Source organism: Mustela putorius, unplaced genomic scaffold, assembly GCF_011764305.1.
Source record: "Mustela putorius furo isolate JIRA1106 unplaced genomic scaffold, ASM1176430v1.1 tig00000873_pilon_pilon_pilon, whole genome shotgun sequence".
Taxonomy (NCBI): Eukaryota; Metazoa; Chordata; class Mammalia; order Carnivora; family Mustelidae; genus Mustela; species Mustela putorius.
In genome coordinates this window covers 2484268-2496084 of record NW_025421504.1, presented here as the reverse complement: position 1 = coordinate 2496084, position 11817 = coordinate 2484268, and the positions used below count along the sequence as shown (strand labels likewise).

The 11817-nt window shown below is 61.4% G+C and overlaps 1 protein-coding gene across 1 annotated transcript; it reads left to right on the top strand.

The window, feature by feature from the left end:
- The first annotated feature begins 1898 nt into the window (after positions 1-1898).
- CBX2 (chromobox 2) lies at positions 1899-11258 on the top strand. The gene is made up of 5 exons (XM_045085774.1): positions 1899-2026; positions 2099-2142; positions 3156-3221; positions 5520-5622; positions 6997-11258. Exons 1-5 carry the CDS (start codon positions 1955-1957, stop codon positions 8296-8298), a joined length of 1587 nt encoding a protein of 528 aa, XP_044941709.1. The 5' UTR covers positions 1899-1954; the 3' UTR covers positions 8299-11258.
- The last annotated feature ends 559 nt before the right edge of the window (positions 11259-11817 follow it).

The window sequence follows — 11817 nt, the reverse complement described above, 5'->3', positions numbered from 1 at the left end:
TATGTGTTAAACTTTCCAGGAAATTGATTCTTGTTTCATAAGTTAGGATCAAATTCTAGACAAACTTATTTCTAAGGACAAGAAAGAATTCCCCCCTTTTAAGCTTCCTTTCCCTAAAAATAATCATCATCATCACCACCATCATCAAGTATCCCAGGGAGCCATGGGTCACCAAGAGGAAACCAGAAACTTCCAGGACAAAACCCTCACACTCCAGATAAATTCCGCAAGGAAACCTGAGTGGAAACTGATCCAGCTGTTTTTAGGATTACAATAAATACACCTTTGTCTTCAACTCCACACTTTACTGCCTAGTTCCAGAAGACAAGGTTACGGAAAGAGCTGGAGATTAGAAGCGACTGTCTGCACCCCAGGATCGCAGCTGTCATCCCAAAAGGAGGGTTCTGGGCTGGGGCCCCTCCAGAGTGAGCCACCATTTGCACCCCCAAGGGAGTCCTCCCCTCTTTCCCTCCTTCGAAAGCAGAATCTAAGTTTGCAAATGTTACCCAAAGTCTCTCCAGGATATCAAAGGAATGTAACATATTTAGCCAAATCAAGTGCAGAACATGCCAGAAATTGAAAGATGGGCTTCCGCAGTTCCCAATTTTTACAGCAGGCGTTTCCTTTAAACCAACAACAAAAACAGCAACAGAAGGTACATTTCTTCTGCAGAATCTTTATAAATATGGCTCTAACGAGCAAAAATTCCTTTTAGACATTTTCCTGCAGCAAGACACGACTTCCTGACCTGCCCCGCAGAGAGAGCACGGTGCGGCTGCCTTCAAGGCAGAACAAAACCACAAAATGGATTTTCAAGGGGTTAAATTCGATGCAGGAAGACTTAGGGCTGGCGCGGGGCTCCCCTACCACGAGTCTGACTTGGTCTGATTCAGGACCCAGGGGACTGAAGGGGCAGCACGGACCTCAGCAGAGGGGAAGAAACGGCAGCCTGCCCACGACCCCCTGGGCTGCAGGCCACCCTCGAGTGCGCGAGGTCTCCCCCGGGGCGCGTGCAGTCGCGCCCAGGACTTGGCCCCGAATCCCAGCGGGCCGATTGGAGACCCGGTCCCAGGTTAGAACCACGTCCTCAAGCCTCGCCCCCGCCCCGCACTCACTGCCCCCAGAACCGAGGCAGAAAGCAGGGAAGGGCGCAGTTGCTTCTCCCTGCCCGCCCCGAGTTTTGGGGACCGGGCTCCACCCCTGCAGCCCCAAGAAGGAACCCGGGCAGCTCGCCTCCGCCGGGCGCCTCTTCCCTCTCGCCTTCGGGGGAAACAAGCCAGACGGCCCCCCGCCCCAGCACGGGGTCTCCCGTTCCCTCCCCGCCCCGGGCCCGCGGGGCTCCCGCGCAAAGCAAGAGACGCCTGCCCCACACCGAGGGGCCCCGCGCGGGAGGGGAGAGGCCGGGAGGGGCCCCGCAGCAGCGCCCCTCGGAGGCCGGGGCAGGAAGCGGCCCGCTTCCCCCCTTCGGGCCTGAACAATGGCCCTTTGCCGGGAAAGTGAAGCTCGGAGAAGGGCGGGCGCCCCGGGGAGCGGGCCGGGGGCGGGCGCGCGGCCCCCGGGTCCCAGGTCCCCCGGACGCCCACTCCTGCCCGCTAGGGATCGGCCCGCGCCCGCGACCCGGCCCGGCCCCCGCGCGCGCGGGACCCCAGCGCAGCGCGCCAGGCCGAGCCCGCCGCGAACAATGCGCGCCCCGCCCCGCGCCCGCCCCCGCGCGCCCATTGGCCGGCGCCGGAGCAGGGCGGCCCGCGGGGGCGGGCGCAGGGCGGGCGCGGCGCGGGGGCGCGGCGGCGGTGCGCGTGCGCGGGGCGGGCCCAGCGCGGGGCGGGGGCGGTGCTTTGTGTGCGGCCGGCTGGGCGCGCGGCGGCGGCGGCGGCGGCGGGGCCAGCGGCGGCGGCGGCGGTGCGGGGCGCGGGGAGCGGCGGGCGCCGCGGTCGGGGCGGGCGCGCGCGGCAGCATGGAGGAGCTGAGCAGCGTCGGCGAGCAGGTCTTCGCCGCCGAGTGCATCCTGAGCAAGCGGCTCCGCAAGGTGCGTGCGGCCCGGCCCGCGCCCGCCCCGCGCCCGCCCGCCCCGGCTCACGCGCCTCTTCTCTCCCCGCAGGGCAAGCTGGAGTACCTGGTCAAGTGGCGCGGCTGGTCCTCCAAGTGAGTCCCCCGCGGCGCGGCGCCCGCCTTCCCGCCCGCGCCGCCTCGGGCCCGGGGGGCGGGGGCGTCCGCGCGCTGGGCGGGAAGTTCGCGGGGTCCCCGCGGGCTCGGCGGGAAGGGGGCGCGCAGCCTGCGCGGGGCCGCCCTTTGTTTACGGGCCCGCGGGGCGCGGGGCTGGGCGGCCTCCCCCGGAAGCCCCTCCGGCTGCGGCCGGGCCCGGCGCCCCGCGCCCCGGCCCGCTTCCCTCCCGCGCCGCGCGCTCCTCCCGCTCCTCCCGCGCGCATTTGTTGCCTGCGCCCCCGGCCCGCCTCAGCCCTCCCCGCGGGACGCGAACCCCCCTCCTCCCGTCCATATTTCCCCGCTGTAACCTGAGCTTCCTATTGATGGATGGAAGGGCTCCTTTCCCCTGCTTAAAGTAAGGAAGGGGACTGGGCATCCCCGGAAGGGGCTCCGTGTGCAGCCCCTCGGGCACACCCGCTCCCCCTTTCTCCCCGCACCCCACTTCTCTTTCTTCGCCCTCCCCTCCCGGTGCCCCGGCCCGCGCTCGCTTGGGCGCCGGCCACATTGTTCGTAATCTTTGGGCTGCGCTCCTGTGCCCCCCCCCCCCCCCCCCCCCGCCTTCCCTTCCCTGCATCCTGCAGCGGCCTTCCCTTCCCTCGCTGGATCCGGGCCAGGCTTTGGGGGCTTCCCTCCCGGCAACTTCCCATTTTATTGGGATTTGTTTTCCTCCCGGGGGAGACCGTGGAGTTTTCCTGAGGCCGAGTGCTAGTTAATTGAGGGCTGAGGTGGTGGTTTCCCTTGGAGTTTGAGGCTGAGGTGGTGGCCTTAAGGCCCCCAGTCTGCAGGAAGCGACCTAGGCGTGGGTGGGATTTGGGGGGACTCTGCCACAGCACCGCGATGCCCTTGCCATCAGCAGGGCTTGGAGGGCGAGGGGGCGGGCCCTTTCCAGCTGTTTCCTGAAGTGGCCTGCCAGGGCCTGGTGTGTCTTGACTCCTTGCTTTTTGCTTTTCCAGACACAACAGCTGGGAGCCAGAAGAGAATATCCTGGACCCAAGGCTGCTCCTGGCCTTCCAGAAGAAGTGAGAACGTTAACAGCACGCGTGGGAAGGGGGAGAATGTTGGGGAGACCTGTGGCCTGTCCTGTGGTGGTTCAGGGCCAAGCCCGCCTTGCAGGGGGTCCTGGGCCTGGGCTGTGGTCTGAGGGCCTCCCCCTGGGGTGGTGGTCTGTAGGGGTGGGGCCAGTTTTGAGGTCCCAGATGAACCCCTCCCCGATCTTCCGTCAGCTGGCCTGGCCGGCATCATGTCCAGAGCTCAGAAGTCCCCGCGTCATTGCTGCTCTGGGTCTCTCTGCTGGCCAGTCTTGCAAAAATGAACCCTCTTGGTTCCTTCCTGAAAAGTTCTGCTTTCTCTTGTTGGCTTTTGCTGTTGAGTCATTTGCCAACGGCACTAATAAAAACCAGGATCGCAGGTTTGCCATAAAAATGGTGGCCTGGCGGCCCAGCGCTGCCTGAGGGTTCTGAGCAAGGGGAGGCCCAGAGAGGGAGCTGGAGCAGCACAGCAGAAAGTTAGTGGGTTCTCTACCGGAAACGACACATTATTTATCTTTAGGCTGCAAAACAGGTGGTACCCGGGTGGGGGGGGAGCTCCCTTGCCAGTCTCAGGGGACAGACCTACTTTGTAATCTTAGATGTCATCTCTATTTTTAGATAGGAGAGTTGGTTTAGGAGAGACCTTGAGGTGGGCAAAAGGGAGACGAGGGGCAAGTGACGGAGGGGCCAGCTGTCCTGGCGGGGGGGTCCGTGGAGCGGTGTCCCTGAGCACACTGCCAGGGGTGGGGGGGTGCCCTGTCGCTAGACACAGTTAAATGAGTCGCTCAGAAGCTTTCCCATCTGGGGTCAACCTGGCCAGCTTGTTCTCTGGTCCACTTTTTACCCCCACACTAGAGCGACATTTGGGGTCTTCTCCAAGAGGCCGTGGCACTGAGAAGCACGTAAAGCTGGGCTTTGGGCAGAGTTAGGAGGGTCGAGGCCAGCCGATGCTTTCCTCATACCTTTGGAAAACCTTATCAGTAATCTGATTGTCTGCTGTGGGATTCGTAATTTGTAAGCCTGGGGGGAGGGGGTGAAGGGAGCCGGTCTGTTTCTCCGCAAGACAGCACCCTGACTGCTGACGGAGTGTGTGTCCTTTTCGGTTATCGCACAGCAGACGAGAACTAGGGTGAAATATCCAGGCGGTGTGAGAGTTGAAAACAAGCGTGGGGTGGTCTGGCTTACATCATGGGGAAGAGAAGTCAGGGAAGTGGGTGTCTCCCCCTGTGCACCCAGAAGGCACCCTGCCAGCCCCGGAACTAGGAGCTGGCCTGTCCTGTGCTTGGTGGGGTGAGGGGAGATTTGTAAGGGCAGGTGTGAGGTTCACAATCTGAGGGTGCAGGTTAGTGTGTCAGCAGAAGAGACCCAGGGGAAAGCCCTGCCCTTCTGTGACAGTTCAGGCCGGCTTTGGAGACTGGGAGGTCTGTCTGGTTGTACTAATTGGGTTCTTCAAGCGATGGCGTTCCAGGTCCCACTGAGATGACTGGTTGCCCCTTTTAATTACGGGGAAGCTTTTCCAGATCAGCATCTTCCCCGGGGTGGCCTGAAGTACAAGCTTTCTCTGGGGGTGGGGCTGGAAGCAGCTTTCTTGGCTTCGTGACCCCGAGTGCCGGGAGCTGGGAGCTGATTAAACGCGTCCTCCCAGAGGTGCGGGCTTTGAGCTCCAGCCACAGCAGGATCAGACACCAAACACAGTTGTAGGAGCAGAGGAGTGTTAGGAAAAGGAAACGGGATAGGGAGCTGGGGCACCGGCTCTGGGAAGACCAGAGTGCGGGATAGGACCAGAGCCCTTGGTTCCCGGGACTGGGGCGCACAGATTGGAGAGACAGGCTGGGGCCAGTGGTCCCTGTCTGCCGTGCAGCACTCTTGTTTGGAGTGCTGGGCTTGGGCCATGTGACGACTAAGGCTCCTTCTAGCAGGCTGTATTCTAGAAGTTCCATGAAACATTCTCCCTGGGGAAAGCGTCCCGGCTTAGCACAGGGCTGTCTGAGGAGGAGTCGGAGAAACCGGAGAACTGTTCCTTTCCCAGCTTTGCTGAGATGTCTGTCACTCAGTTTTACCCAAGGGAAACGAAACCGATAGGTAAAAAGCGAATACTGTACTGGGAAAGAGAGAGTCTGGACGTCTGCCTCGGGTGCATGACGAGTGTTTCTGCAGTGGGGCTGGGGAGAAGCTACCTTGGGCCCGGAACGTCAGTTGGGGGTGGTGTTTGGGGGCTTGGGGTTCCCATGTGGTGGGAGAGGGTGTGCGTACGGGGCTTCCAGCGCCCTGACTGGTGACTGTCTCAAGGGAGCATGAGAAGGAGGTGCAGAGCCGGAAGAGAGGCAAGCGGCCCCGGGGCCGGCCGAGGAAGCACACAGTGGTGTCCTGTAGCCGGCACTCCAAACTCAAGGTGAGTAGCCGCTGGCCTACTGGCCACTTACCTCCCGCACCCCCTCTGTTGCAGGAGGGTGGAGGGCTCGGGGCTGGGTTTCCGGCTGGCTCTTCCACAGCAGCTTGGCTTTCCGTCTCCCTGGCTCGGAAGGGCCTCCTGCCTCCTTCCGTGCTGGTGGCTCTATGCCTCTGCCAGCAGGAGGCAGCCGCGAGCCCCTGCTCCCCTCCCCCGTGCCTGTCCCTCTTGCGGGAGGACTGGTCCCCTCAGGGCTGGTTTCCTGTTCATTTGTTGTCTCTTCCGCACTCCTTTCCCGTGGACCGCAGGGTCAGGCTTGGCTGCTGAGCACTTTCTCATAGGCACAGAAAAGACCAGGAACTACGTACACAGTAGGTGCTCATAGGTTCACCGAGTAGACACAGCGAACCAGGGCAGCCACGGGGACGCACGCTTGGGGTCCGGGGCTGTGCCCTCTCTTCAGTTCAGAAGCAGGATGGGGAAAAGGGTCACGGCCCCAGTCTGGGGTGTGCCTGGGATTCCTTTCTCGAGGGCATTGCCACAGGACCCTGAGCCCCACACAGTGTGGCCAAGAGCTCGGTCATGGACAAAAGCCGCCCTTCTGGGAGGCGGTGACAAGCTCGCCTTAAGGCTTGTTGGCTGGTCCGCACAGCCCGCTCGTGTCTTCCCATCTTCCTTTCGGGTAGGACGTTGGGAGCAAGGGGGGCCCTGTGCCCTCGGGCTCTCATCAGCTGGGGTGACCAGCCGGGGACCATCGAGGCGGGGGGCCTGGCTGGGCAAGGAGGCTCTGGAGCCCCGGGTTGGACTGGATCGTGCCGGGCTGAGGGCAGGAGGGAGCCAGCGTTGGCTCTGTCTCCCTAATGGGTGCCCTTGGAAGCATGGGCCTGGTGAGACACAGAAGACAACAGGCAGATCTGTCCTCCTGTGTGCCGGAATGTTCTGAAGGGGTCCGGTTTGGAAGCGGGAGGGCTGGAGCAGGATGTCCTCTTGCTTCAGATTACAAGCACGTCCACACGTGACTTTGGCTCGTAAGCTCGGCACTTCCCTTTCCCTCTGCTGGGGAGCCTGCAGCCGGCCCGGTGGCCCCCTTCAAGGCCATGGCGCCCGGGCCTTGACCACACACGCTCTGCTTCGTTCCTCTGCTCCGGTTTCACAAACCGTCCGTTCTTTGTTCCGCTCATTCTGCTTCTAACTGCATCTTGTGGAATCTCACAAGGGCTTTTCCTATCCCTTCTGGAACAGGCTGGCGAGGCCTCGCTCCCTCCTGGCTGCGTCTCTAGTGTGGCGGCCACCGGCGCGGTCTCCGCGTGGAGGTGTCTGACGGCCCTGGGGCCCGGCCTTCCAGGCAGTGACCCCATCTGTGCTCTGTCTCTGCAGGAGCCCGACGCTCCCTCCAAGTCCAGCAGCTCCTCGTCTTCGTCCACGTCTTCCTCCACCTCCTCTGACGAAGAAGACGACAGTGATTTAGATGCCAAGAGGGGTCCCCGGGGCCGTGAGACCCACCCGGTGCCTCAGAAGAAGGCCCAGATCTTGGTGGCCAAGCCCGAGTTGAAGGATCCCGTCCGGAAGAAGCGAGGCCGCAAGCCCCTGCCTCCGGAGCAGAAGGCGGCCCGAAGACCCGTGAGCCTGGCCAAGGCGCTGAAGGCCGCCCGGAAGGACCTGGGGGCGCCGGCCGTCAAGCTGCCCCCTCCGCTCAGTGCCCCCGCGGCTGGCCTGGCCGCTCTGAAGGCCCACGCCAAGGAGGCCTGTGGTGGCCCCAGCGCCGTGGCCACCCCGGAGAACCTGGCCAGCCTGATGAAGGGCATGGCCGGCAGCCCCAGCCGGGGTGGCATCAGCTGGCAGAGCTCCATCGTCCACTACATGAACCGAATGAGCCAGAGCCAGGCCCAGGCCGCCAGTAGACTGGCCCTCAAGGCCCAGACCGCCGGCAAGTGCGGCCTCGGGCTGGACCTCAAGGTGAGGACGCAGAAGGGAGGGCTGGGGATCGGCTCCCCAGGAAGCAAAGTCCCAAAGGCCCCCAGCAGTGGGGCCGTGGAGCAGAAAGGGGGGAGCGCTGGGGGGCCCCCCTATGTCCACAGTAGCAGCAAGGGCCCTGCAGCGTGCCTGGGCCCCCAGCCCGCACCCACCCAGGAGCTGAGCCTCCAGGTCTTGGACTTACAGAGTGTCAAGAATGGCACAGCAGGGGTGGGCATGGTCGCCCGCCACGCCACAGCCAGCAAGGGTGTCCCTGCCGCCAGCCCGGCCGCGGGGAAGAGCGTCGGGGGTGGCCCCGCGGGGGGGAGCGGGGCCGCCATGCCCTCCGACGGCAGCAAGAGTGAGAAGCTGCCCTCCAGGGGGACGGCTCTGCCCACGTCCGCGGGCAAGAGGGACTGTGTGCGGGGCAGCGCGGCCCCCGGCAGTCAGGAGGGCCACACAGCCTCTGGGGAAGGACGCAAGGCAGCCTTGGCGGCCGAGCTGAGCGCCGGGGAGGAGAGCAGCTCCGACTCGGACCCGGGCTCGGCCTCGCCGCCCGGCGCCAAGCAGAACCCATCCGTGTCTGTCCAGACCAGCCAGGACTGGAAGCCCACCCGCAGCCTCATCGAGCACGTCTTCGTCACCGACGTCACTGCCAACCTCATCACGGTCACGGTGAAGGAGTCCCCCACCAGCGTGGGCTTCTTCAGCCTGAGACATTACTGAGGCCCCACCCAGCTCGGGCCCGCCCTTCTCTGGCCTCTGGTTTTGCTTCGATAACACCCCTGCACCCCCGGGCCCTTTCTGGGGTCGGGGTGGCCTCCTTCCAGGGCAGGCTTGGAGGGACTTGCCCCAGCCCTGCCTGTGATTTCAGGCACGGGAGTACCTTGATGCCTTGCCCTCGTCCCTACCTCGGGGCCTTCCCACGTGCCTCAAGAAGTCTGCCTCCCGCCTCTCGGGCCGAACGTTCCTCAAGGCTGTCCCCTGTTTGCGGTTGGCACTGCCCGGCCTGTGACGACAGGGTGGGGGTCCGCTTTCCCCTGGGTTTTGGGGGTGGGGGGGCACAGCTGTTAGAGGAGGGATCCGCTCGGTAGCTCCTGCCCGGTGGTGGGGAATCGACATGGACTGGGGTGGGGGCAAGGCCTCCGGGGACTGCTCCAGGGCTCAGCTAGGCTCAAGATGGGCCAGGGGGCAGGTAAGGGACATCACCCGTCAGGACCCCTGCAGAACGGTGCCTGACTGCCAAGGACCCTGCCCCGTGCCAACAGCTCAAGGCTGCAGCCTAAATGTGGAACAGGTGTGGGCTGCATCCCTTGGTGACCTGTAATTCTGGTTCAGAATAACAACTGCAGTGCCCTCCTGCTGGCCAGAGGTCAGCACGAACCAGGAGCAGGCTGGTCCCAGAGCTGTTTCACTAGAACCTCCTGTTTGCAGGCAGCAGGGGCAGATGGGCGTCACTTTGGTTGCCCTCCCTTCTGCTGTTCTGTGCGAGGACAGCCGTGGCCCCACACGCGGCCTCCGAGGAGCCGTGGAAGGAGGGAGTGTGGGCAGTTGCTGGAGTTAGACGCACCCTCCACGGCCTGCTGGCTTCGGGCTTGGGACAGGTGTCCGGCAGCGGCCCCTCCGCCGCAGTGGGCGGGCACCGCCTTCCCTGACAATCCCTCCCACCTTTGGGGATTCCACATGCTCCTTCCCCACTGTGAAGCTGTGTCCCCGGACCATTTGGAAGCGGTGCACGATCTGAGCATTTCCGCTACCCCCGGCAGAGGGCCCCTGGAGAGGCTGGATCTGCCAGCCTGACTGCCTGCGCCCAGATGGTCCGAGTCTGGGACAAGCCTGGTGCGGCTTGTGGCAGAAAGGTGGCTCAAGGAGTAGGGTCACCGGGTCTCTGGGATGCCAAGAGAAAGTGGAGGTGCGGGGTCCTCAGCCAGCAGGTGCGAGCATTCCCTCTGTCCTGTTGCCTTGATCACAGGGGACCCCGGGCTCATGTGGTGGGCTCAGCTTTCTAAGGGGTGGCCCTGCCAGACCTCCTGCTCCCTTGTCCCTCCCTGTCTGCGCCAAATAGAAGAGACGGCTTGTGCTGTGAGTCTGTCTCAACAGTGTGCCTTTGGGGACAGGCCCGTGTCCGGGACCTTGCCAAGGGGTGTCTATGTGCAGCTTCTGGTCTCCTGTGCGGTAGCCATGCTGGGCCATGGGGGGAGCAGTGCCTGTCTCGGCAGATCGGAGGGCTGAGCTCCAGAGATGGCGGCTAGAACCAGAGAGCGGGCAGGAGAGAGGAGACTTGCTCCCTGTGCAGTCTGGAAGAGAGGGATCCCGGCATTCTGGGCTACTGACACCAGCTTCCCCTCTGGTTCCTGGACACCCCAATGCTCCCTGGCTGTAAATAGAGGGGCTCCTCCAGGCTGCCTCCCCCTGGGGGAGGGGGCTGCTGGCCTCCAGGTTTTGCAACTCCCTTTCTGCCAGGCACCATGCTGCCTTAGAGCCCCCAGAGCCAGGCCACCAGCTGCCCTCCAATCCGTGGGCCACTGGGTATACGCTTGTCGGAGCGGACCTGACGTTCTCGGCAGCCAGGTCTCCAAACCCCGACGTGGTGCCTTTCTGTTTACCAGCTACTTCAATCCCAAAGTTGACTCGGCCACACCTCACTCCCAGCCACTTTGCCTTCTTGCTGTGTTGTGTGGGCTTTTGGTTTCTTACTGTTTTGTTTTTTTCTGGTGCTTGTGACTCCGTGTGGTTCATGTTTAAAAGGGTGTATGCGTGTGTGCCTGTGTGTGTGTGTCCGTGCACACACGTGTTGGTGTGACCGCTTGGGCTGGAGAGTTGATTGTCATGTTTACCAATAAGAGTAGTGCTTTTTTATTTGCTGCTATGTGCGCGTGTGTGTCCGTGCCTCCGTGATCGGAGAGTCATGGACTGTGCGGGGTTCCCTACATGGGCTGCCTCGCGGTATAGCCTGACTGGGTGTTTTAATCCTGTCGTGTCTTTGTTTGCGTGTCTGTCATGGCTAGGAAGAAGTGGCCGGTCTGTCCTCTTCTTAAGAGGGTTTGACATATTTTTATATATATTTTTTTGGTACCAAAAAGAGTGTGCCTTGTTCTGGGTTACACTCAAAATTATGACCTGACCAAGAGGGCTCTGGGCCTAGAGGTTTCATTAAGGGGAAACAGGGGGGCCCAGAGCTTTGGACTAGTGCCAATTGCTGGCTTGATTTGTGTTTTTTAATTTAAAAAAAAAAATCATTCATGTGTGCCACTTCTAATTGCTTTAAACTATGGCTGTTGTTTGCTTTTTTAAAAGAGAGAGAACAAAAGTGAGTATGTGATTGCCCCGGGAAGCTTAAGATCTTTGTTGAAGCAGGACAGCAGCCCAGCCCCCTTATTCAATCAGGACCTACCAGTTAGAGAAAATGCTTCCCCCAGGAAGCCCGAGGTGGTTTGAGGGGAGGGGGTGGGAGGAGGGGCGAGGTAGTGCCTAGATGACCAGATTTTTGCTCAAGTACATTTAAAGATTCTGTTGCTTTTCTAGTATTTTTGGAAAACTAACACTAGGCCTAGGTTGCAGGTTTGTTTTCTGATTTCTGATGTTAATTTATTTTGCAGGGGAAAGACATTAGCAAGTGGTGTCAGGGTTTGTCTTACTTTCTGTTAACTTTTAGTATATCAATAAAATTTTTTTTTTTAACTTTGTCAGCCTGGTTTATATCGTGCGTGATGCCTGGAAACAGTAGTCTCTCTTCACTTGCCCTTTCTCAAGGCGAAACACTCTGGATGTGGACTGAACCGAGGGACCAAAACATCTAAGGCTTCGGGAAAGGGTTAGCCCCTTTCCTGGAGCGGGGAAAAGGGTGTTTTTCTCTAGGCGAAGGGGTCGGTTTGGTTACGACTGTGACCCCTACACCAGCAGTTCACAAAGGGCAATTTGGCCACGACTCTTGGGGGCAGGGGGGAGTGTCCCTGCCCCTGACATCTAGTGGACAGAGGTCAGGGACGCTGCCCGACATCATAAACTCACTTTGAGACCTTTTCCAGAAAGTGATACTTCAAGTTAACCCCCAAAGGCACTGTGCTGGAAAGTTCCGTGACCCCTTGAGTCCCCTCCTGGGCTTCCTCTTTAAAAGGACACGGCTCAAAAACCCCAGGGGATTTGCTCCAGAGGTTTGGAGTCACGGGTGCCACTGTAGTCCTAACTCTGCTCGTAAGAAGGAGGAGGTTTGCCTATTCTAGAACCTTCCCTGGGCCTTCAAGG